Genomic DNA, 24,181 nt, shown 5'->3' on the forward strand with positions numbered 1-24,181 from the left:
AGCGGCGGCGTCGTGGGCACTGCGGGGACGCGGGGCCGTGAGGCGGCGGCGCCGCGCGCGGCCCCGGCACCGGGCAGGCGACCCTACCTGCTCCCTCCATGGCATCGGCCGGCGGCCTCGCGGGACGGCGGCCTCGCGGGACGGATCCTGGCGGAGAGGCGGAGAGGCCGTCAAGGCGCCCGCCCGGCCTCCGGTGCCCCCGAAGGCGGCGGTGGCTCCGTGGCCGCTCCGGCCCCGCGGCCGCTCCGGTGACTCAGCGGCTCCGTGGAGACGCCGCTAGATGTCAGAGGAGCAGCCGCATCCCGGGAAGCGCCGGGGCAGCGGCGGCACCGCGTGCGAGCCAGGCGGGAAGGCCACCAGGCCCCRCGGGTGCCCCGGGTGCTCCAGCACCCACACGAGCTGCTCCGAGGCCACGGAGCCGCCCGGGAGCGCCCGGAAGGTGTCCGAGCTCCTGGCTCCTGCAGTGCTGCCCGCGCCCGCTTCCGTGGCCCGCTCGGTGCTGGCTCGGCCCCGGGCAGAATAAATGAAGGGAAAAGTAAAGGAAAAGAAGGAAAAGGTAACGATCTTCCTTGCTTTTGTCCTCTACATCACTTAGGAAGCTGCTCCAACACCGTCCTGCAGCCAAGGCCTTCCCGCTGCAGCGTCCGGCCTCAGTCCTGGCTCCCGCTCGTGGAGCGGRGCGGCCTCGTCCCGGCTGCCCCGACCCGCTGCCCCTTTTCGCTCCTGCTCTTTGTGCCCTGTGGATGCTGGCTCCTTTTCCCGCTTTGCCGGCAGCCCTTTCGCTTCCTGCCGCGATGCCTCTGCAAACTGGGCGCCCACAGCTTCACTCGTGCCTTTCCGCTCGCTCCATCCATGTATTTTTTCCCAGCCGTTTCCCCACGGCGCTGGCTTTTCCACCTTCCCATGTTGCCTTTTCCCTGTAGGTGACCCCGGCTCTCGGCGAGCCCAAACGTACCTGGCTCCGCGGCGCCTGCCGGCTCCGYGCGCTCCGGTCCCGTGCGCTGGGAAGGCGGCTCCCCTTCCTGCCTCACCTTTCCAGTTTGGCCCGACCGTAAAATCCAGGCGCTTCCTCCCCGTTAACCCCTTCCTGCCGGGAGCCCCGTGGCCGCTCCAAWGCTCCACAGCCGCCTCGGTGCCAATGCCATGGACGGGAGCAGCCACAGGCCCGAGGGATCCCCCATTGTGCCTCTTTTTCTTGCTTTCTGCCCTGCAACCCCCCTCCCACTTTGGGTCCCAGCCCAGGAATTTGGTATTTTTCCATCTGTATTTTTTTGGGGCAACGTCTTCTTTTATTTCAACGCGAGGCGGGTTGCACAGTTACACTCAAACGGGGTTATCTGCGTGTGGCTCCGTAAGCGCCTGCTTCCTGGTGGCTCCTGCTCTTCCAGAACATGGGCTCATGTGGAGCCGAGGGGCTCGGCCGTGTCCGGAGGGTCCACAGGCTCCTGGTCCCTGTCCGGCTCCGGCGCCTCGGCCAAGTCGCACTGCTGGGAAGGGAGAGCGGGTGAGGGCAAAGCTGGCACCAGGCGCTGCCTCGGCCTGAGGCCTAGGCTCCCGCCTAGGGCCTGGCTTATCTCCGAGCACCTCTGCTGCCCGGAGCACTCGCAGGGCGTCACTTCGGTCCTGCTCCCAGCTCCATCTCACCTGGGTTTCTGCCAGGTTCTGGGAGGGCTCCAGCTCCTCTCCGCTCTCTCCGGAGTCGCTGCTCTCCGGGACTGCGTCCCCTCCGTCGGGAAGCTCCGCAGCTGGAGCCGGAGTCGCTTCAGCGCTTTCCGCCACTGTGGCCAGCGCCTCGGACACGATCTGCACTGCCAGGGATGCAGCAACATCCTCGGGGCTTCCCGGCTCATCCAGCCCAGTTCCAGTGGGCTCCGAAGCCTCCGGCTCCGACGGGCCGTTGGAGAGGGCAGGGATGGAGGAGGCTGCCGGCAGCGGCTCCGCTTCCACAGGAGGCTCCGACGGCTCCAATTCAGGCTCGGGGGAGACGGACACATCCGGCACAGACTCCAGGACCGGTTCTGGCTCTGACGCGGACTCTGACTTCGGCACTGGCTCCGGGAAGATGCTGGCAGCCGGAGAGGGACTCACGGGCGAGGAGATGATCAGTGAGCGCCGGTTGCTGCGCGGGGAGGACGGGGTCGGGTTGGTGACACTGGCACCATGTGGGTGATTCCGCGTCTCCACTCCCGGCCACCTGGACACCCCCTGGCCGCCCTTTACCCGGGAACACCCTTGATGATGAAGACTTTGCTGGAATGCTGCTGCTCCAGCTTGCTCATCACCTCGTAGAGGTCACGGTTCAGCTGGAAAGTGGGAAAAAAACAGCATAAAACATTAAAAATTCCCTTTGAGCAGCCTCCGGCAGCAGAGCTGACCCAGGGAGCGAGTTTCTGCCCCGGCCGTGCGCATCCCTTGCTCCCAGTGCATTTTCCTTTCCCATTTCCAACCTTCAGCGTGACAGCGAGTCACGCTGGGCTGGGTGGGATTTGGTTAAAAACAAGCAGCTCATCCACTCCCGGAAAGCTGCCRGATGAGGAAATCCCATCTCCCCGCTTTCCTGCCACCAGCTTTTCCTGCCAGCGCCAGGGATCGACCCCACACTCCCGTGCTGGTCGCGGAGCCGCTGGCACGAGCACCTTGCTCATCTCCTTGTAGAAGACGTCGCGGAGGTTGGAGATGTTCTGGAAGACGCTCACGTAGCAGGCGACGCGGCTGCGGGACGGGGATGCGGGGCTGGGTGCCGAGCCGATGCTCCCGACTCATCCCAGCCGGCTCCGGCTCCGCGCACAAGGGGACACCATCCGGCCGGGGCCACGGTGGCCAGGGCCGGTACCTGCTGTAGAGCAGGGGCAGCTCCTCGCGCAGGTCCCTGTTGAGCTCCTCAAAGATGCTCTGGGCTCTCCCGAACTCCTCCTCTGCCTGCGGGTGGAAGGGGAGGCCGGGAGTGACCTGGAGACCCTGAGGACAGTGCGGGGACCACRGAGGTGGCACCGGGGCATTGGGGTGGTGTGTCCCCCATGCCCACCTTGGCGATCTTGGCCTCATCCTTCTTCTTGGCGCTTTGCAGAGCTTCCAGGTGGTGCCGGGCGCTGTCGTAGTCRACCAGCTTGCGGCCGCGCTTGGCCATGCGCTCCTGGTGGGAGAGCGGCTGCCGAGGGGCGGCCGCCAGCCCCGGCCGGCACAGAACCGGCCACCGGCCCAAATGGCCATTGGCCACTCTGGGACTTGTCACCAAGGAACCTGGCTCCGGCCACTGCAGGACCTGGCCACCCTGAGGCTACTGTGGAGCTACCGGGCAGCGCAGGGACCCAGCTGCTACAGGAGCCTGGTCACCGACCTGGTCCCTGCAGGACCTGACCCAGGGAATGGGCCACCGTGGGACCCAGTTGGCAGCYGCCACAGTGGCCTCAGCCTCGTTTGCCAACAGGGCTACCTTAATCTCCCCRAACTGAGCCAGGTAGTTCTCCATGAGCCGCAGCGCCTGGTCGTCCAGCTTGGCCTCGTAGTCGTCCCACAGCAGGTCGTTGCTCTGGGAAGGGAGGGAAAGAGCAGGATGGGAGGGTGCCGGGGGGCCCCGCGGGCTCCTTTCCCGCTGATCCCGGCGGGGGGACCCGGGTGTCACCTCGGCGATGGCTCTGAGCTCCTCGTGCCCGGCCCAGTCGGCGCTGTAGATCTCCTGCAGGGTTTCTGCCACCTTCCTGGAGCTCTCGTGCATCACTGTGGGGTGCAAGAACAGCGGGAAAAGCCACCAATTTATTCTACCGAGATGGGGAAAAAAATGGGAAAAGCCGGTAAAGCCGCCCCATTGCCCCGTCTTTGTGGTTTTCCACCCTGGGATCTTGCATGGGGTTCCTGCACCTTTCACGGCACCCAGGAAGGCTTTGAGGTCCTTGTAGAGCTTGTGGCCTTCGCTCTGCAAAGCGATGTGGGGGCTCAGGGTGGCGCCGGGGGGACCTGCGTGTCCCTGTCCCCTCGGGTCTCCCTGTCCCACCTGCTGCTGCTGGAAGTTGTAGGCGCTCTGCTCGAACTGCTCGTCTCTCGTCTCCACCGTTTTGCCCAGTTTCTGCAAAACCTGGCGGAGGAAACAGCTGCTGTGGGTGCCCTGAGTGCACCAGGCCTCTGTGGCCTGGGAAACACCCCCAGGGCTTTGGTTTCAGAGTTTCCACCCACTTTTTTGGGGTAAACAGGGGCAGTTTGGGAGCCGACCAAGTGCAACTCCTTGCCCGTGACCCACTGGCCGCATCCCCACTCTTGGCACCGTGGCGGCCTGTGGGGATGGCAGCGGATGCTGAGGGATGCTGCAATGCATCCAGGCACATTATCCCCAGGAAGCAGCTGGGACGGGGCCGATACAGCCCCAGAAAAGCCCAGTTTGGCTGTGGGGCTGCCTGGCCCCTCCTCGCCAGCCCTTCCGGCACCAGGAGAGGCAGCAAAGTCCCCACACAGCCCCGTTCCCGACCGCTTCCACCCTCTTCTCCCCGCTTCCCACAGCCCAGGTGGGCGGTATGGGCCCTCCGCCGGGGGCAGCTGGTGGCTGGAGCCCGCTTGGGGCCAAAACCCTGCTTTTAGAGACCGCTGTGGGGGCCTTGCAGAARCCTGTGGGCCTGTGGAGAACTGGGCCCATCTTGGGTCTTGGTGCAAAGGCAGAAATGCCCGAGGTGCCCGAGCGGGGCTGCACCGGGCAGGATGCCAGGGAACCCAGCGGGGTGTCCCTAGCCCCTCGCCCCATTTTGCAACCCTCATTTCGCAACCCGCCCCTCTCGCAGCCGCCTTCCCACGGGCGGCACCCGCCTGCCCTGCTCCCCGGCGAGGAAATAAGGGCAACCCCCCCCTCCAAAGGCAGGCGTGGGGGCCGTTACCTTCTCCTGCGCGCGGCTGAAGCGCTTCTGCACCTGCTTGGCAAAGAGCCCCGCGCCGCCGCTCTTGCCCTCGGCCATGGCCGTGTTGGCGCCGCGGGGGCCGCGCGCGCGGCCTCGGCTCGCGGTTTTGCCGTCGCTGCTGCAGGAAGTCGCTGCAAGGCGCCGGGTGCCGCATCCGCCGCGCGCCCCCGTGCCCGGGCCACCCCCCCGGGACAAGCGCCCAGTTCCGGCAGGGCTCCAAGCAGGGATTTTGCTATCGGGGGCGATTCCAGGGCGTTTGGCRGCACCCAAAAGGCTGCAGCCTCCACAGGCTCTGGCCTCTTCCCYGTTCTTTGGAGGTAACCGACTGTTGGAAAATAAAGGGCCAGGGACACRGGGAGTTTCCCCCTTTGCATTCCACAAATGCCCTTTGCAACCGCTGCCCTCGGCGAGGCAGAGGAGGGAGGTGGATGAGGATGTGCTGCAGGCGGGAGAGGCCAGTGCATGGTGCAGCGGGAAGGCTTTGCTCCCATATAGTGCCTACAAAAGCACTGGGCGGACAGGCCCAGCGAGAGAACGCGCGGCGGCACCGTGACACAGGGAAGAGGTTTATTGGCACAAGAGCGGAGGCCAAAGGCTCCCGAGGGACACACGGCAACGCGGTGCCTGGTTCCTGCTGCTTCTCCAGCCCTCTCAGTTTGCAATGACCTGGAGGAGGAGGAGGAAGGCGTGTGTGAGGCTGTGCCAGGGGCTGCCCGGCTGCAGCAGGGCACAAAGGGACATTCTGCAGCCCGGGCAGCTCCCAGGCCCGGCCTTACGCTGTTTATCCAGGAGATGTAAGCGGAGACGCGGGTGAACACGGTGGGTTTGTTGCGCACGTTGCAGCCCGCGCTGGAGACGAAGCTGGTGACGCCGTGGACCTGGTAGACGCCGTTGACGGCGCAGTGCAGGGGGCCGCCCGAGTCGCCCTGCGGGGAGCGGCGCCGTCAGCGGGGAGGCCGCGGCCGCCGGGAGCCCCCGCGGGACGCGCGGGGCCGTACCTGGCAGCCGGCGCGCACGCCGTCGCCGCCGGCGCACACCATGGTGTTCTTCACCGTGGAGCCCCAGTAGCTGGAGCTGGAGCAGGTCTGGTAGCTCACGACGGGCAGGTAGGCCTGCAGCAGGACGCTCGAGAGGGCCCCGTTGGCTGYGGCCCGGAGCGGCGTCAGCGTGGGGACACCCATGGGTGCCGCCGGCGCCCGTCCCACCGACACAAACACCCACGAACGCCCCTTCCCTTCCGAACACCCCCCGAACCTGCTCTGAGCCTCCTAAGCATCCTCAGCGCCGCCCTACACCAGCCTTCCCACCCCTTGCAGGGCTTTAGAAACCATCCGAGAACCTCCCCGAGCTTCCCAGCGAGAGGAAAAGCAGGACCAAAGGCCCCTGGCACCTACTCTGGGTCCGGCCCCAGCCGGAGATGTAGCAGGGGTAGTTGTTGGCCAGGATGGTCCCCTCCTGGGGCAGCACCGCCAGCTTCACRTAGCTGTTGAGGCTGGCCTGGCCGGAGAGCCGGAGCAGCGCGATGTCATAGCTGCCGGAAGAGAAAACCAGGGATTTGGCGAGGATCCTGCTGGAGCAGGAGCCCTGGGGGGTGTTGGCCTCGGAGGGGTGACGTTCCCTTCTCTCCCCCTCCAAATTGAGCCCCGTGGTTACCCTGCAGCCACATTGTTCCTGTTCCAGAAGGGATGGATGACGATCTGGCTGACGCTGAAGACCTGCTCGGTGCCCTCACTCTGGTAGATGTTGTGATCGCCGGCCACCACGCGGAAGTTCAGGTTACTGCAGAGGAAGCGGAGAAGCAGCGGGGGAAGAGCTCCGGCATCATCATCATCACCGGGGAGGAAAGTTAGGAAAGGAAAAATCACTGCAAGAGCAGCGATTTTCTGCTCCTCAGGACAGAAAATCCCAAAGAAGTTCCTTGCAACCCTTCAGCGGAGGGTCAGGAAAGGCCTTGAGCAGCCATTCCCGGCTGGGATTGCCCTTTGGAAAAGGCTGAGGGCTTTTCCACTCTCGGCCAATTCCAGCAAGGGATAAGGGGGCGCGTTCGGTGCCACGGACCTGTCGACGCAGTGGGCGGCCGTCAGCACCCAGTGCTGGCGGATGAGGGAGCCGCCGCAGGTGTGGTACCAGCTGCCGCCGGAGGAGTATTGCAGCGAGATCTGCGGGCGACACGCGCCGTGGGGACGCCGGCYGGCCGGCCGCGCTCGGCCCCGCTCCGGCTTCCCGCACGGAGCGGCCACGGGAGCCGCGCCGCGGGCCCCACCTGCGACGGCCACGCATGCGAGCTCGCTTCGGTGCCGCCGACCACGCGCTGCGCCCCGTCCGGCAGCTGCTCCGAGCAGTGTCCTGCGGGAAAGAGGAGGGAAGAGGGCTCCGTGGGGCTGGGAAAAAGCCTGGAGAAACCTGGACCTGCCCGGCTGGAGCTGCTTGTGTATCCTTAGCAAGCAAGAGCAACCAGAAAGAAGAACAGACGAATAAATTGCAACTAGATTCAGCAACTAAAGAGCACAAGGGCTTAGAAATCAGCTCCAGAAATCATCAAATCCCTCCTCCATCCTGCGGGGAAGCACCAGAGCAGCCCGGCTTCACTCGGGGCTTGCTGCTGCTCACCGCAGAGGACGAAGGTGGCCAGGAGCAGGATCCGCAGCATCGTGCCGGGTCGGGTCACCTCTCCGCTGRTTGCAGGGATCCCGTGGCTGGGGCTGTCTGGGCTTTAAAGGGGATGGGGAAGGCGGGATGGGAAGAAAAGCAGCTGATGCGGCCGGAGCGAGTAGCCTTGGTGGCTCTTCCAAAGCATACACTGCTCYGAAGGCCAGTGGAGAAACGATGTGCCTAAAAAAAGCCACATGGTTAAAAGAGCAAACAGGGTTTTGGCCCCATTTTAAACCATGACATTGTCTGCGGGCAGCGCAGGTTCCCTCTGCCCTCCAGGTGCTGCAGCCCCTTGTGCCAAATCTGCAGCTCTGGGCAGCTCGGAGGGCTTTGGTGAAACAGATTAAGGTAAAGGTGGGAGGAAATGTTTTAATTCCTCCAAAAAAGCCCTGCAGCAAAGTCAATTCTGGAGCCAGGAGCAGGCACCTGGGCAAAATGTGACATTGTGGAGCTTAAGAGAAATACAGACCTTTTTGACCTGGTGTCAGCTCAGAGAAGAAATCCCCCGGTTGCCTTTTCAGCAAGGACTTCTTTTTTTTTTTTTTTTTAAATGAATTTTGCCCCTTTGGCTGGGCTATCCACAGCACTTGGGCTGCTGTCCCCAAGCTCCATCCCATCCCAGGACCCTGCGACACCAGAGATGGTGGCTAGGATGGGTTATCCACTCCCCTGGAAAAAAAACGAGGAAGAAATATTAATCATGGAAAGAAAAACAGCAGCCACTTGGGTACGAGGCACCTGCGGCATTTCTGCTCTTATCTCCTGGAGCGGCTCGAGAGGCGGCCTGGTCACGGGCTTGAACAGCTGCGCTGGGAGCAGCTGCAAAGGGCCCGGGGGACTTCCCAGGGTGACGCAGTCACATTAGGGCGCTCGGAGGAAGAGGCACCCATAGCTGCCAGGGCGCCAACTTCCCCRGGGAAGCAGAGTGCCCTAAATATCCTCATTTTGGCCTCAGAACAGTCTGGATTTGAGGACTGCCTGCCCCAAGCACCTGCTTGTGGTGTTCAGTGCCTCTGTGAAGCATTTTGGGGCACAGCTGGCAGCTTTTCACCCTCCTTCCTTACACTATGATGCCCCAAACCTATGCCAGGGCAGCAGAGAAGCGGCCAAGGAAGCACACGTGGAACAGGGATGTTTGTAAAATAGAGCATCTCTTTATTCCATGTATGCAAAGACAAAGTCTTCCCACTTCCAGGAAGTGTTTTCCTTCCCTCCCACCCCCACAAAAACCCTAAACAAAATAGATAGGAGAGAAAGGGGAGGGGGGGAAGACTTGCAAACAAAAYAGTGTAAACTACAGTAGTCAGGTTTAAACAAATAGAGAGAAAGGAGAGGAGGTTTCACAGTCAGGCTCCTCAAGGCCCTGGAAGACACTGTGGTGGCTGCCAGTCCTGGCCAAGGCAAGAGCCAGAACGTGAGTGCTGACTCTGGTGCTCTCACAGATGGCCCAAATTTGGGTCATGGGGACTGGCAGGTCCCCTCGTACCGGCCCCTGAGCAGCGCTCAATGTCTTTTAAATCAATACAAGGACAAACAGAACCCCATCAAAAGAAAAACGATTAAAAAAGTAATCAAGCTGCTCCAAAACCAAGCCTGAAATCCGAGGCAGCCGGGCTCAGGGCAGCCCTAGCCCCTTTCCCTTCCTGGAAAGGAGGAGCTTGCAGGGCTACAGCTGGGATGAGCTGCGTCCCGGCTCGTCACTGTCCTTGGAGTCGTCCTGCACCTCCTGGTGCTTCCTGGACGCGGCGACTTCGGCCCTTTTCCCGCTGTGGCGGCGCTGCCGTTGGCACTGGCTGCTCATGGGCCTGGCCCATGCAAGGGCCAAGTCAAACGCTGATTCACTGCTTGTGCTGGGCCAGGCTTGCAGCCGGTCCCTCTGTATGCAGCGCAAACAGCTCGTGCTCCCCATCCTGCTGGCAGGAGGTTCCTGGGCGAGTTTCACATGCAGGGCAGCAGTGACATCGTGGGGCGGCACGACTGGATTTTAAAAAACACAGAGCTGCTTTCTATGGAGTTTGCCAAGCAGGTAKTGGTAGGGAAGGACAAGCAGCTGGCTGTTTCCAGTCAGTGCWGCTGTCTTCTTTTCAGGCTCCTCAGGTAATTGCTGGTCAAAATCTGTTCCCTRGGTTGCAATGAGGTCAAGCAACTAGGGCCACTTGTCCCCGAGTTGCTCTGGCACAGCCAGGTCCAGGCACTTGGGCTTTGGATGAGTTCTAGATGTGACACTTGGCTGCAAGTGGGAGTTTTTTTCCCCCCTTTTTGTTCCCTTTTTTCCTCTTGCTTTGCTTCAGAAAAAGAGTGAGACCACAAAATAATCTTCTCTGCATATTCCAGCATTTGATCCCTCAAAAGGCACAGGACTGAATTCAAGACAAATGTGAACTGCAGCATATTTAAGGCTTTTGCTTCTTTTAAATTAAAGAGGAAGAAAAAAAAACCCTGAAGAAGGGAGAAAGTTTTGGATTTTGGATTCTGGTTTCCTGAGTGCAGTTTGGGATCGCCAGGGCTCGCTGCCTCTGCTGCTAGGTAAAGAACCACTGCTGATGGGAATCGAGCGCGTTGCAGGGAGCCATCAGCGGGTGCTTCCCCCTCGCTGACAAGCACATGTTGGAGGCCGTGTTTTTAATCAGACGGTCCTAGCAAAAGATAAAGACAGCACTCAGCTTGCACCTCTGTGAGACTGGGTGCACCCAGTTTTGCATGAAGACTTAAACGCCGGGGAAAACGCAAAGAGCAGAGAAGGGTCCCTGGCTCCTTTCCCCGCTTTCTTGGAGACTCTCCTGCATAGAAATTCCCTCCAAGGCGTCACGGCAGGAGAGGTCCGGCTGTGGGTGCTGGCTCTGCCCTCCTTACCTGCGTCAGGTCCCACTCCTCGTTCGGGGGCACCCGTGTGTTCTTCCCTTTGTATTGGCAGTCGCCCAGCTCCACGGGCCCGAAGGCAGAGCGCAGGCAGAGCTGCTTGCCGATGTTGTGCCGTAGGTCCCTCTGGGTCGTGTACTCGAAATACTGCAAAGGGAGAGTGGAGAGCGGGTGTCGCACTGATGCCACCCCAAGCATGTGGCCAGCCTGGCTGCAGCCCTGAATTTCCRTGCCCCAGTAAAAAATTTGGGAAAAAAACACAAGGAATTTGCAAGGGGAAGTAAAACTGATGCAAACTGCCAGAGAGAAAAGTGCTGTTCAAGTTCTGACCAGCAACATGCGGTGCCTACCTGGTTGCCTCCCATCCCATGGCACGGGTACATGATGAGCGGTTTCCCACCGTGGTTGTTTTCCCCGACATCCAGGCAGCTCTTTGTTCCCTCGTTTTTTATCTGTGGGGAAGAATCGGGAGCAGAGAACTCAGGTCTAGGGTCCCTTTTGCTCAGGCCTCGTCATCTGCTTGGGCGGGGACCAGAGTTGGGTGCTAGGTTCACAGGACACCTGAATATCACTGTACAAACACGTTCCTTGTACTAAGCCCTGGGTCCGGGTCTCTCACCGTTTCCAGGATGTGAACAACGCCTCTGCCAGCACCTCCGCGTCACACCAGCTGCCTTCCTACAATCAACTGCTCGTGCAATTTATTTAAGCCTAAAGTTGAGCTGCTTGACGAAGTTTTGTGAAGCAGAGCTGCATTAAGAGCTGGAGTGGAGCCAGCATGTGGCTTCACTGAAAAAGTCTAAATGCATTTTGCATCTCTGCAAACTGGTTTCACAACATTGTCACAGCAGAGAAGGGCTGTGCGTGCACAGATTGGCTGTTGCAGGGTCAAGGGAAGGGCTCTCTGCTGTAGCTCCCTCCTCCGCAGGCTGCCGAGGAGCACAGACAAGCGGGGACAGAGCCGACGCTCCGTATCCACGGTGGCCGGGCTGGCGCTGGGAGCTGCTCGCCCGGTGCTCGGAGAGCTGGGGTCCAAACCCATCCTCCTCATCCCAGCTCTGCACATGATCTTGGGCAAATCGCTGCCCTCTGCAGCTTACAGAGCTATGCAGGAGTTGAAGATGCATGGAAGCAAATGCCAACTATCCCCGGATCATCCAGCTCATCCCCCTCTGCTTGGCCCTCCAGTACAAGAAAATTCCACCTAGTAGATTTAAGTCCCATCTTGTGCAGGGTGATGTCCAGAGCTGATGGCATGAAGGCTCCCCAAACTCCCCCTGAGGTTTTGCTTGTTTTGCRAATTTTAGCCTACCTAGTGTGACATCCCCTTAGGGCCCCTGTAACTTGCCCCAAACCAGCTCTGCCGGATTCCGGCGCTCAGCCTTGCCTTGTGCTGTCAGACAGAGCCCCAAAGAACCTCATCAGCTGGTGAAAGATGCTGCTCACCAGCACCTCAGGTGAACTGGAAAGACAGGATCTCTGCCAGCGCACTCCTCTTTGCTGGTTGAAGGCCAAAAGCAAAGCCCCGTCTCCTGGGGACCTCTCTGCCAAGGCTTATTTCTAGAGCAGGACCGAGCCTAAGGGGCTGGCAGAGCAAGCTGTGATCTCCCACATACTTACTGCTCCATAAAATGTTGGAGCCAAGTCAGGGATGAACATCTCTGGATAGATGGTTTCTAGGTACCAGGTGAAGTTCTTGCAGTGTAGCCGCTCCCTCAGCCTGCGCCGTTCTGTAATGTCACCATACGTTTTCTATCAACAAAGTCACGTGAGAAAATTAAACTAATCTCCAAAGCTAGCAAGAAAACCCAGAGTTAGGGCTCAGCAAACAGCCCCTCCCAGCTTGGTCATCTASCTCCCTGTTAAAAATCAAGCTCATGTCTTACTATAGCTAGGACCAAGGCAGATATTAAGAGTCTTGCAAGACAATACCTGGCCCATGCAAGTAACCTCAGACTCTAYCGCTTAGAAAGCTGAAACATTATTATGTTACCCAAGTAAATCCATATCCCCTCAAAGTGCTCAGATGTTGTGAGAAATCTATATTTCCCTACCAGAAAATGTTTAGGCAACGTTTAGATATACATATACACATGTGAATATTTAGCAGTATCTTCCACCTGCACTCGCCATCCCCCTGCAGTGTAAACCTGCTGAGCCTTCCTGTTTTTCCTTCCACTCAGGATCTAAGCTCCCTGCAGGATGGCAGCCTTTGGGACAGGATCCCAAGGTGCCACGTGTTGCGGAGCACCTCCTGGTGCTCCCCTCCACCAAGGAAACGCTGCTGATACTCTAGAGAAGGGCGAGGTACCTCTCTGGCCATCTGCGASGCCTGCTGGTTTCTTCTGTAGAAAATCTCCTTGTAGTCGTCCATCCAGACCTCGGCCAAGCGAACCTGGTTCCTGGAAATCACCTGCGTCCCCTTGGGGAAGGTGTGGGGGCTCTTGGAGCGGAAGACGTGTCCGACCACGGAGCAGGGGATGATCTCGAGTTGGCCGCCACACTGCCAGACCTGCAGGGAGCCRAGGACCTGGCGCCTGAGCCGGGGAAGGGCCTCCCCTGCCACGGCGGYGCTTCCACACCTCGGCACGGAAGGATTTTGCACATGGAATTTTGGTTCCATTGATCCCACCTGGAGCTTGGGGACCTCAGCACCCCTTTACATACACCCAGAGCTCCCAAATAAGGGATTTTTCTGAAGTTTTTTTTAAATGAAACGTCGTTCTTACCCTGAAGGACATTTCCACATTCTCTCCTCCCCAGATCTCCATCTGATCGTCGTAAGAGCCAATATACTCAAAGTAGGACCTGGAAATTGCGAAGAGCCCACCGGCGAAGGTTGGCGACCTAGGAAGAGGCGGAAGCAGAGTCTAAAGAGGATGCCAGGAGCTCTGCAAATTCTATGGAGCAGCCAGATCCTCCATTTCCAAAACAGGCAGCCCTGCTGCCCTAGGCCTYGTTGAAAAGGATGCTGTGAGGACAGAGCTGCTCGGAAGACACTGAATGTGGCCACGAGAGGACAGAGAAGTCAAAGAAATCTATGGCAGGCACCAAGCTGCCAAGAGGCCTCCTGGCTGCTCCTCATTTGGGAGAGCGAAACTTGGATATTATTACTGAAAAGCTATAGCAGAAGAGAAAGGCAGAGATTAGCTCAGTGACTGGGCACCCTATTCACTCCTCTTGCTTTTATAATCTGTTCCATCTGATCTTKGGAAGAGGAAGGTTGGAACAGAAACTTGCTTTTATTCAAGGAAAAGAAAAAAGGACTCACTGAGCTGCTGTGTTCCTGCCGAGAGAGATTAGATGCTGTTTGGAGCCAAACTAGCAGCCTTTGGCAAAAAAGGGATCTTTATTGGGACAGAAACATCTCCCGTCTGACCTTTCCACAAAGGAGAGCTGTGCTCCAGGCCAAGGGACAGGATGCAGAAAGGGCCAAACACCATGCCGAGTTTCTCCCTTTGGGAACAACGAGGYTGTTTGGTTTATCAAGGGGCAATGGTCACCCACAGCAGCCGCTCGGAAAGGCAGAGGGGAAAAGCCTCTTCTCCCGAGTACCAGGAGGAAGGTGCCAAGGCAGAGAGGCAGCTTACACAGAGCTTCTCCAAACTACCTCCTGGTATGTGCCAGCTGCTGCCAGCCTGCCACAAGGCACCGTGCTTTCGATGCAATGTCTTAGTGGAAGCACTAGGCTCTTGGTTGCTGCTGTCAGCAGGGACATGCCCTGGAAAAGGCTCTAACATCTCTTCCAGCCTCCCACTTACCTGCAGTGCCTCGCTTCCTAGCCCTGTGAACCAAGACACAGATCCAGGGGGCCTTTTTGGTCTCTGGAAGGGGAACGAAGTCATCCTGCCCCTTCCCCAGAGGGGAGAAAAAACAATTTAAACAATTGCACCATGAATGAACAGAGACCCAACTGGAGGATAAACCAACCCCTGGAGTTTTGTTTGCTGGGCTGCTTCGACTCCCACCCCATTCCCCCATACTCCTGCTGCTGCGGGGAGCAGRAGGACTGGGGCAAAGGAGCAAGGACAGTATTTGAGTGACAGGAACTGGCCTCTCCACTTGCCAACCTGCAGCGTAGCTGCCCGTAAGCATCCCCAGCACCCTGAGGAAGACTTCGCTGTGACTCTCCTTCCTTATAGCCCTTCTGCAAGGAAAAAACTCTTCAAAGGGACAAGGTAAAGCCAGCTGAGAACCACAATCCTCTTGCCCACTGGAGACCGCAAGCRATTTGATGCATTTGCCCTCCTTGCTGGTGTAACTGCACGCACGCTGGCCTCGTGCCAGTGGCTGCATCCCTCTCCGCATGTCCRGCATGGTCGGTCTGCAGGATCCTGCCGGAGCGAAGACCCAACAGGCTAAGCCTAGGCAAGGAGCACRAATTCCCAAGTAGCGCAAATTCCTGCCCCAGAGAGCAGCCTCTCCCACAGTTGCCGGGCAAGCTCAGTCAAGGAGCTGCAGCCYCCAGCCCCACAGATGAGGCCTGGTCACAGCCCAGTAGCCCCCTGCGCATGCCGTGCACTCCAATCCCATCCTTCTGGAATCCAGCAGCCAAGGCAAGACCCCGATGAACAGCCCACAGCAGCAGGAGGCAGCAGTTAAGGAAGAGACCATGCTCCACCAGTGCTCCTGCAGCTCAAGCCTTAGCAGGGACGTTCCCTCTCTTCAGGAAGGRTCTATGTACGTTCTAGGCTTTTCTCCATGCAGAACAGAGGCAGCAGAAGGTCCTTCTGTGCAGTCTGCCCTGCAGGCAACATCCTTTTCCTGCTTTGCCATCTCAAGCACCTACCCAGGGCCCAGGTGACTAAGCTTCCCAGATGAAGTGCAAAAGGGATAAGGCAGCAATTAAACCCTTCACAAGAGACTGCAAGAATGAAGATCTGTCTGGAGCCCAAGGTGATTAAGGGCTCCATTTAGAAAAGAGGAATGTTTCTGCTCTGCATTCACTATCCCTAAACAGATGTTTCTCCTCTGCCAGCCCCTCACTCTGACCTTGTTTGAGCATCTCCTCCCAGGCACCTTGCAGGGCACTTGCAGGGCAAGAGGAAGTTCTTTGAGGTCTTCTAACCCAAGTGTCCCTTGGGCAAAGCTCTCCTGGAAAGGGAGCTTTGGAAAAGGAGCAAAAATGGCTTAAAGTTGGCCCAGGAGCTCAATGAGCATCTGCTAACAGTATTGGCAGCTGCCAACAGGACACTAGGGCTCTTCGCTCTCGTGATGATGCGGACATTGTGCCAAAGAGGACACTGGTACTGCCTCAAACACTTACTTGATGGGGAAGGTCTCATCCTTCCTCCGCTGCTTCTCCCGGAGTGGGATGGCTTCCCAGCCAAATGTCAGGCTCCAGTCAAAGTTGCCCCGGCTGTGCTGCTTGCCGTACTGGACGGGCCTGGAGAACTCGAAGGTGTTGAGGTCGATGGTGGTGATGTCGGGGCTCACAACTGCCGTGGGCTCCTCCGCGATGCGGGACAGCAGGGGCTCCAGCCAGCCGTGGAAGCACTCGCCTGCAGGGATGGGGAAGGAGACACCAGGGTTGTACACGCAGCACTCGCCAGTACGACCCAAGCTCTCCCGTGCTGGGAGGTCACTTGGGAAGCCTGGGGCAGCTCTGTGGGTTGTCTCACGCCTGTGAGCACTCTGCCACGTGCAGGGGAAGGTCTCTGGCTGCTGCCTGCATGTTCCTGAACCCCAAGGGCCAAGATCTCATCCCACCTCCCCCGTGACACTGCGAGCTGCGTGTGGGAGGGCAGCACTCACAGTGCGCGTCCAGGAAGGTGAGCACCTCTCCGCTCGCCACGCTGGCCCCGAGCAGCCGCGCCGTGATCAGCCCTTTCCTCTCCTTCTGCCGCACGACCCTCACGATCTGCAGCTGCTTCACGTAGCGATCCAGCTCATCCTTCAAGTAGTCTGGAGACAACACAGGGAAGAGGGTTCAGGGAAGGGAGAGGAGAAACAGGAGCAGGACRAAGCCCTGAATCACCCGTTTCCTCCATCCTCCTCATGCACTGGGCTCTGCAGTGACACACAGGAAAGGAAGGGGAATGGAAGAGCAAAGCCCCCCCAGCTCCGATGGACAGAAACGTTCCCTCACTGTATCTGCTGGTTATATCATTCCTGGCTTATATATATTGCACAGGGCATATTTCCACTTCTATAACCTTTTAAATAAACYATAGGGGAACCCCACACCAGGTCCTCCAAGCAGCCTCCCCTTGCAGAGAGGAAGTGGTGTTGGCAGAGCGATGATAAACCCTCAGAAACACCGAAATTACCGGGATTAACCAGCTTGCTCTGTAAAGCTAAGAATCAAGGCACTTCCCCAGGCCTGCTGGCTCTCCCCCCGGCTGCACATCTGGCCTGGGCAGAGCCTCCCATTCCCCACACATGAAAGAGGTTTTTAATTACTAAAAGAGAGCGGGGCTTGGAAACAACCCCATGGAGCTTTTTGGTGGCTCTAATCCCTCCCACCCGCTCCGCATCAAAGAGAGATTAGCCGGGATTAGAGGAAGGACTGGGTGAAAAAGCCTCTTGACCTGTGGTTAAAACTTCACCAACCAAGGAGACAAGGGGTCACCAAAGGAGAGATAAGGCAGATTTCAGACCTGACAGCACAGAGAAGGGGGAATCAGAGCACCCCTCCTCTCTTTCAGATGCTCCTAAACCAAAAGCCAGGGAGGGGAAAGGCCAAAACAAAGGGGAACAGGCTGAAAAATCCAGAAACCATGTGCTGTAGAATCGCATCTCACTCAGAGACCTGAAGTCTTGCCCATTTCCAGCAAACACCACAAGAAGCAGCTTTCCCGCAGCAGCAGGAGCGATGCTTGCAGGAGGACAAGGGACAAATCCCTGCTATTGTGCCCAGCCCAGGGAATCAGTCAAACCCCGGTGCTGCTGGCTCCATAGCTGCCAACCAGATTCCCTCCTGTCTACCAAGATCCAAGGAACTGGCAGCTTTTCAAACATCTTTCTCCAAAAGCTGCTCCAGCATCTATCCAAGAAGATGCTCCTGCTGTTCCTGCGCTGGGGGGTTATTGGGACCTCTCTGCCTGTTTTTGGCACACACAGAGGAACTGCCTACCTGTCARGCCACAACCTGCTGGCCAAGAGCATCCTGGAATGGCAAGACGGATGCAGAGAGTCTGGCTGCATGCAGCTCTGCACTGCGTCCTTAGAGAGGATGGCTTGYGCTTTAATGAAAGCAAGGAGATACTCTATAGAAGAGTATCCTTCCACGTGTGGAAGGACCAAATTGCCTTTCCTGGGGTACCCGGCTCCAAGGGACACCTCAGCTTCCAAGCACATCTGTGCCAAGCGGGCACAGAGCCGACAGGGATAGAGGCTCCCTCCCTTTGAGGCCAAGAGGCAGTGGCTGCCAGGGCCGCCCTCCTGCTCCATCCCTCATTCACATTCTGCTCTCTGCCTCATTTCTGCTCCGGTAGGTTGGCTGCAGCTGGAAACCTCTCCCCGTGCAGCCCCTCGCACCGTAACCGCTGCCACCAGCCTGTGCACACAGCGAAGCAAGGCTAGCAGAGCCAGCACTTGACCATGGTTTGGGAACCTATTTAAAGAAAGAAAGAAAAGCAGCAGAGTGCATTCAGCATGAGAATAATGCGAGACAACCCCCCGGCAGCCGGGGGACGGAGGGGCCATCCCTCCTCCCCTCATCAGCCGCCACAAAGCGGCAACACAATAAGGGTCGCTGAACCGCCGCGGAGCTGCCCGGTGTCACAGCAAAGCCACACACGGGGGACGTGTTTGCAGGGGCYGAGGCGGCTGGGCTCTTTCAGAAGGGCTCCTTGTTAAGGGGGGAAAAATAGGATCTGCTTCGTGCAAAAAGCAAGGGGGAGCATTCAGTGCAGGAGCTCAGCTCAGTGCAGCTCTGCCCTGGGAAAAGACTGGGGACTTCTTGGCCCACAACAGTGGGTTGCAGGGGGCCCAACCCAAAGGACATCCATCTGCCACCATCTGAGGACAAATATTYCCCTCTCGCACACATGAAAGTTTTTGCATCTCCCAGACCTCTGCTGCTGGAGGGTGTAGGGATAGAGCGAGAGTAAAGATGACYGTCTCCAACACCCTGCTCCAGGCAGCCCTGACAACGAACCATGTCATTAGCTTAGCCTCGCTGGAACTAATTTGGGTGGCCAAATTGCAGTGGAGCGGAGAAGCGAGTCATTTACAGAGGTGGAGAGTCTGGGTGCTGTTTACAACATGCATGAGGGGGGCCCGGTGTGTGAACTCACTCAGGAGCCACGTTCGAAATAACATGGAAAGAAACAAAACCCAGGACGTGCTCCCACAACTCCAGGTAGCTGATTAGGAAGGGCCATCGCAGGCACGGGGGTCACCCTGAGCCAGCCGTGCTCACCGTCGGTGCTGGCGTCGTCCACGAGGATGATCTCGCGGAGCAGTACGGCGGGCGAGGCGTGCAGGACGCTGTAGACTGTGCGCAACAGCGTGGACCAGGCCTCGTTGTGGAAGACGATGACCACACTGGTGGTGGGCAGCGGAGGGCAGCGCTTGAACTTCTGGTCGATGCACCTGACAAAGGCGAGAAAAGGCCGACTCTAAGCAAAGCGTGGGCCTGGATGGGGCATAAACCTCCAGCCAGAGCTCGTGCCAGGACCCAGATCCCCGCTGGTGCCTGAGATGTGCTGGACTGGGCTGATTYCCCCTGAGCCAGGCAGCTTTATGAACCGGGAAGAGTCACACGTCCAGACCCACATCTGCCCCAGGGGCCCGTGGTACTGGGCCTGACTGGCAAGACTGAGCCCGGTCCACCACGCCAGAGCCGAGACCGGTGCCAGGGCGCAAAGGAGGCTATCCAGGCCCAGCCTCCCCCTGGCCTCCCCATGGCTGCTGCCTCCTGGCGCACATCAAAAGGGGCAGCGTTCCGCACGGCGGCCGCACAATCGCCGCCCTCCCGCCGCCGCTTTGGGYGCTTTCATTTACACTGGTTTATACCTCTGCCCCCACCTCGGCCCACTGAATAACATTCCTGCCCCTGCCTCGCTTCCCAGCCCCGGTGTCCCTCCTTTGTCACAGCTACACCTGCTAGGCACGGATAATTGCCTGGCGGCACGGGGGGCACGGGCCGCGATGCGGGGCCGCCTTCCCAGCTCCTATTCAAGCCTTTTTTCTCTCGCCAGGAGCCTCCTCCAAAGCCTCCCAGCCTGACAGGGGTTGGGGCCACGCTCTAATCCTGCAGCCCCTCACCGGAGGCCATGGGGAAGGGATGAAGTCTCTCAAGTTTAGGCTGCTTCCTTCCCCCCACGCCGCTTACCCTAGTCTCAAGCTGTTCCACTCGGCTAAGAAAATAAAAAGTAAGATTATGGCAGAGGGGCTGGAATAAAAGATGGAGGGAAGCAGGGGGGCTGCCCGGATGCCGCAGCAGCGGGGCCTGCAGCAGGTCAGCATGGACATGCAGAGCCCTCGCACAGTTCAGCGTGCTGCGATTCCAACTGAGCCCTTGGCACCAAGGAGGTGGAAAAGGGAGTGTGAAAGCCAGGGGGAAGGAAAGGCGGAAAACCAGCTCTTGCCCCGTGTGTTCCCAGTGCCAGATGGGGGGTGGACAGAGCTCCCAGGCCAGCKATTCCTTCCCACAGCTCGGGCACCACCAAGGCAACTCTCCTGCCGCTCATCCCCATGGCACCCGGGTGAACAACAGGAGCATTTTTCTCTTCTCCGTAAGTTTCAGTCCTGTGGCCCCCTCCTCGGGCTGCCCCGCGAGCCCTCTGTGCCTCGTGTGCAAGGCCACAAGAGATGCGTCATTCGTGGTCTGCCCGGACACGGGCGATAACATGCCGAGCACAACGGCCRCCAAGCTGCAGAGCTGGCGAGGGCTGAATTTCCCCCACGCTGCTCTTAAAGCGGGGGGGAAAAACCCAGCCCGGGCCGCGAGCCGAGCAGGGGCCCTGCAGCTGCGCTGGGCGGCTCCCATCGCCCAATGCCTCAGGCCCTGTTTTCACCTATTCCTCAACACGACCCCAGGGGAGCAAACCCTGAACATGAGCACCCTCCCCAGCTGCCAGCGAGGCCCAGCCCACGCCCGTCCCCTACCCACAAACRGGCACAACGGTCATTTGGGAGGCGGCTCTTACTCGGGCGGGCGGCTGTCGGGGCCCAGGGCTCGCTGCAGGGAGATGCGGTCGCTGGCGAAGGCGTTGAAGCAGTGCTTCTCGTAGCCGCGCTCCTTCTCCTTGCTCTCCTCCGGGCTCCACTGCTCCTTCTTGAAGGCTTTGCCGTCGGCCCCGGGGCTGTTGGGGTCCTGGGGTGGCCGCTCCATGAGCGGCCTCAGCTCCGCGGCCGTGTAGTAGCCGGGCAGGCAGGACTTGGTGCTCTGCGAAGGAGCCTCTTGCTGAACCGGAGCCCGGATCTGAAGCTTCGGCATTGAGTCTCGAATGTTGTTCACTGCCCCCATCATCAGATCGATGACTTGGTCCTTCCCGTTGACAATGTTTTTGAGCCAGGGCTCCTCACTGGAGTCTCTGCTCCCGACGTCCTTCTGCATGATGAAGAGGCAGATGACAAAAACGACACCCACCAGGGCCACCTTCAGCGGGCTGTAGCGTCTCCGCAGCAGCTTCATGTTGGGCATCACTTTTGGAGCCCTCCCGAGGTCAGGGCAACACACAGCTCAGGGCCGTGGGATGTCACAGCTTGTCACGGTCATCTCCTCTGCCTTCCTCACCTGCGGAGGAAGAAAACACATACAAGGTTAATTCATTAACAGGCTACGCAGAGAACAGAACCACCAGGACTTATTTGGGTACAAGACAGAGATTTCACTCCATGCACAGGAATGAACAGGAGCCTGTCAGTCTGGTCACACTTCCCTCCCCAAAAGCTGCCATATGGGCAGACCACGAGCTCCAGACCACAGGGTTGTCCTGCGGACCCCTCCTAAGCAGCACTGCCCTCTCACAGCCTATCAGACCGATGAGCGCGCACAGAAAAGAGAAGAAACTCCCCGAAGCCAGCACGGTCTGAAGCTGGGGGACGGCCTGGCGCTGCAGAGCAGAGCAAGTTGTCTTCAGCACTTTCATGTCCAGTCCTGCAACCGAAACACCCGCTACAATCCACCCCGCCCCTAAACTACGTGCGCATAATGAAACCAGGGAGAAAAAAAAAAAGCTGCAAGTTTTACTGAGATAGTTGTAGATGTGCAGAAAGAGCTCCCTCCTCGCAGGGCACCCAGCGGAAGCAAATCACATTGAGCTCGGCATTCGCCTCACCCCGGGTTCAACGTCCCCRCGCAGCTGCGCGCTCGGCCTCATCCCTCCACCTGAGCAGCAGGACAACGTAGCAGGAAGCTCCCGGGCAGCCTCTGCTGGGAGGAGCGGCGGAGCGGGGCACCCGTGCCTGCCCCGGCACCCTGCCCGCCCCAGCGCCCTGCCTCCGGGGGCGGCTTTGCGGGGGGAGCAGGGGACACGCCGCTCAGCCGACTGCTGCGCTCTTTGTGCGCTGCTCTCGCCGGACGAGCCCCGCGGAGTCACTCGGCAGCATTCCCACCTCCTCCCCGTCCCCTTGGCCATCTCCCCCTCCCTTCTTCCTTTCTTTCCTTCGCGCTGGGAATCGTGCTATTGCTAAAGGGCACCTGCCATGAAGTTAACCAGCGAGCAGCCTCTAGCCCACCTACGGGGCTCGCTTTTGTAGYGCCTTTGGCCTTTGCAGCAGCGGCCGGCGAAACAGGACCGGGTGCAGGAGGGAAATTCCCCGCCACCGTCCCCACATCCCTCCCGTTGCCTCCTACCTGCCACGTCGCTGTCAGGGCGAGCACGGCAAAGGTAACGATGGGCTTGGCGCTTGCGTAGCGCTAATATGCCCCGCCGCAGCGCCAGGGTGTGTGAGGAGGAGGGGGAGGAAGGGGCGAAGGGCGTTGAGKTAGAGCAGTAAAGTGGTTTTGGTCTCAAAAATCAAAGTTGTTTAAGAGGGAACAATGGTGCTGCAAGCGGCCAGGCAAAGCCCGGCAAGCTCCTCACGCCGGGCAAGAGGGCTTTAAAGCCAGAGTGGGGCTTGGCATGGTACAAACAGCCGATCTATTAGGCCGGTGCAAAGCGTAGCAGAAAGAAAGGAGCATTAAAAGGATCCCGTGGCGCCCGCGCCCCCCAAGGGCCAGCGCAGAGCCCAGCAACGCGGGCGCTCGGTGCCGACAGCGGCACAGCCGAATCCCTGCGGCCACCGCTCCCGGGCTGCTGTTACGGAGCCCTCTCCCGAGGGCTCCCGAGATCGCTACACTTCCCATCTGAAGAAATCCACACCGGCTCCTGCTTCCCAACACTTCCCAACGGTGTCACCGGTTGCTTTAAGCCTTCCAACTGCTCCATCTTCCCCAAGCACTTTTCTCTCCTCAATTAAGCAGTAGCCACCTTTCTCTTAAAGCCCTGAGGGCAGCTTTTCCAAACGCGCTTAAAAACGCCACCTTTAACAATCAAAGTCTCACAGAGCCAAAGCCATTGGTGCTGCCCAACATCCCAAGCGGGAGCAGAAGCCCTCCTGAAAACTCCTCTGCTGTAACCCCCAGGCTGCGTTTTTAAGGGAGTTTTGGGGCTTTAAAGGGGTCCTCGCCTGGTGCTACCTCAAGTCATCTCGGCAGCCCCTGCCAGACAGGGCACGAGGAGCAGCGAGCAGACCCGCAGCGCTGGCACTCGGTCACAATAAGAAGGAAATCGCGCTCCACTCGTTCCCAGAAGAAACTCGCCTGAGCAGCGGCCAAAGGCGAGCTGCAAACACGGGCGCTTGGGCAATTTACAAGAACAAAAAGGACCATGGTGAGCAAGCGGGCAGGCATCTCAGCCCCACAAGAAAGGCCTYGCCGGTGAGGACAGCGGGCTCCCTGAAATAAAATTACACCTTGGGCGCTCCCACGGGAGCTGAGTCAGAGCCCCAGCGCCCGCCAGGGCGGGTTCTGCACCCAGAGGTTTGGCGAGCGGCTCCGCGGCGCGTTCAGCGTTCACCCGCTTCGCCTCAGTGCCGCCGAGCGCCCGGTGGAAGCGATGAACCAAGGGTGCCCGCAGCGAGCGGGCCTGGAACAGGCACCCGCTTCCTCCTGCCCGTCCCGGGGGACATCTGGATCCGGCACTGCGTCCCAGCGTTACCTCCGGGAGCTGCCACCGTCGGAGAGGGTCCCAGGCAGGCAGCGCGGCGCCCRTTGCGCCCGGTCCCCACGTGACGGCGGCCCGCGGACACGTGCGGCAGGCAGCACTTCCTCCGTGAGGCCGCAGGGACGGGCAGCGGCGGCTCCTCCGGGACCCCCGGCTCACCGGGACGGCTCTGGTCCCGCGGGGAGCGGAAAGGAGGGAAAACGGGAGGAGAAGGAGGAAAAAGAAAATAAAAAGAAAAAAATAAGGAAGCCACGGATCAGCAGGAGTAAGCAAAGCGCAAGGAAAGCGGCGCGGTTCTTCCTGCCGTCGCTGAACCAAGGCAGGGGCAGCCGCTGCCTGGGGGTGCTGGGCTCCCCAAATCCCGCTCCGCCAGGCAGGAGCGCGGGTCACCCCGCAGCCAAATCCGCGCGGATTCGCCCCGTTTCAGCGCGGGGAAGGCAGCGCAGCGGGGCCTCCCCAACCCGCAGCCGGTCGCACCGTGTCACTTCGTTCCGCACGGGCTCGAGCCCCGCCGAGGACTCACCCGCGGCCACCGCTGCGACGACGGCGCCCGGCCTCAGCGACGCGCGGGCTGCCGGACGCGCGGGCTGCCGTTCCCGCGGGCTGCCGTTCCCGCGGGCTGCCGCCGCGTCCCGGCCCGCCCGCTTCCCCCGCCAGGTGACCGCGAAACGGCAAGGCGGCGGCGGCGGC

General features: G+C 59.6%; 3 protein-coding genes and 1 long non-coding RNA gene across 4 annotated transcripts; all 4 read right to left on the reverse strand.

Moving 5' to 3' along the window:
- Nucleotides 1-1,387: 1,387 nt before the first annotated feature.
- LOC112952255 lies at nt 1,388-1,991 on the reverse strand. Its single transcript, XR_003250352.1, has 2 exons — nt 1,645-1,991; nt 1,388-1,484 (listed from the first exon to the last, which is right to left on the reverse strand). It is a non-coding gene; the product is annotated as an uncharacterized LOC112952255 (long non-coding RNA).
- Nucleotides 1,992-2,028: 37 nt separating this feature from the next.
- On the reverse strand, nt 2,029-4,937 carry BIN2 (bridging integrator 2; the record flags this gene model as incomplete). The annotated part of the gene is made up of 10 exons (XM_026045093.1): nt 4,860-4,937; nt 3,992-4,072; nt 3,859-3,913; nt 3,623-3,717; nt 3,434-3,529; nt 3,026-3,133; nt 2,834-2,919; nt 2,637-2,712; nt 2,221-2,303; nt 2,029-2,119 (listed from the first exon to the last, which is right to left on the reverse strand). Coding segments are annotated over exons 1-10 (849 nt in total), but the record flags the coding sequence as incomplete, so codon positions are not given.
- A 594-nt stretch (nt 4,938-5,531) lies between these two features.
- On the reverse strand, nt 5,532-7,530 carry CELA1 (chymotrypsin like elastase family member 1). Its single transcript, XM_026045094.1, has 8 exons — nt 7,491-7,530; nt 7,144-7,226; nt 6,939-7,039; nt 6,534-6,659; nt 6,275-6,411; nt 5,879-6,024; nt 5,657-5,806; nt 5,532-5,546 (listed from the first exon to the last, which is right to left on the reverse strand). The coding sequence occupies exons 1-8, from the start codon at nt 7,528-7,530 to the stop codon at nt 5,532-5,534; spliced, it is 798 nt and encodes a 265-aa protein (XP_025900879.1).
- A 1,267-nt stretch (nt 7,531-8,797) lies between these two features.
- GALNT6 (polypeptide N-acetylgalactosaminyltransferase 6) lies at nt 8,798-24,064 on the reverse strand. The gene is made up of 11 exons (XM_026045072.1): nt 24,015-24,064; nt 20,489-21,078; nt 18,757-18,929; nt 16,146-16,295; nt 15,658-15,892; nt 13,121-13,238; nt 12,703-12,903; nt 12,012-12,143; nt 10,742-10,843; nt 10,386-10,538; nt 8,798-10,168 (listed from the first exon to the last, which is right to left on the reverse strand). The coding sequence occupies exons 2-11, from the start codon at nt 20,983-20,985 to the stop codon at nt 10,055-10,057; spliced, it is 1,875 nt and encodes a 624-aa protein (XP_025900857.1). The 5' UTR covers nt 20,986-21,078; nt 24,015-24,064; the 3' UTR covers nt 8,798-10,054.
- Nucleotides 24,065-24,181: the final 117 nt, after the last annotated feature.

Source organism: Nothoprocta perdicaria, unplaced genomic scaffold (assembly GCF_003342845.1).
Source record: "Nothoprocta perdicaria isolate Ctin4 unplaced genomic scaffold, notPer1 scaffold_398, whole genome shotgun sequence".
Lineage (NCBI taxonomy): Eukaryota > Metazoa > Chordata > Aves > Tinamiformes > Tinamidae > Nothoprocta > Nothoprocta perdicaria.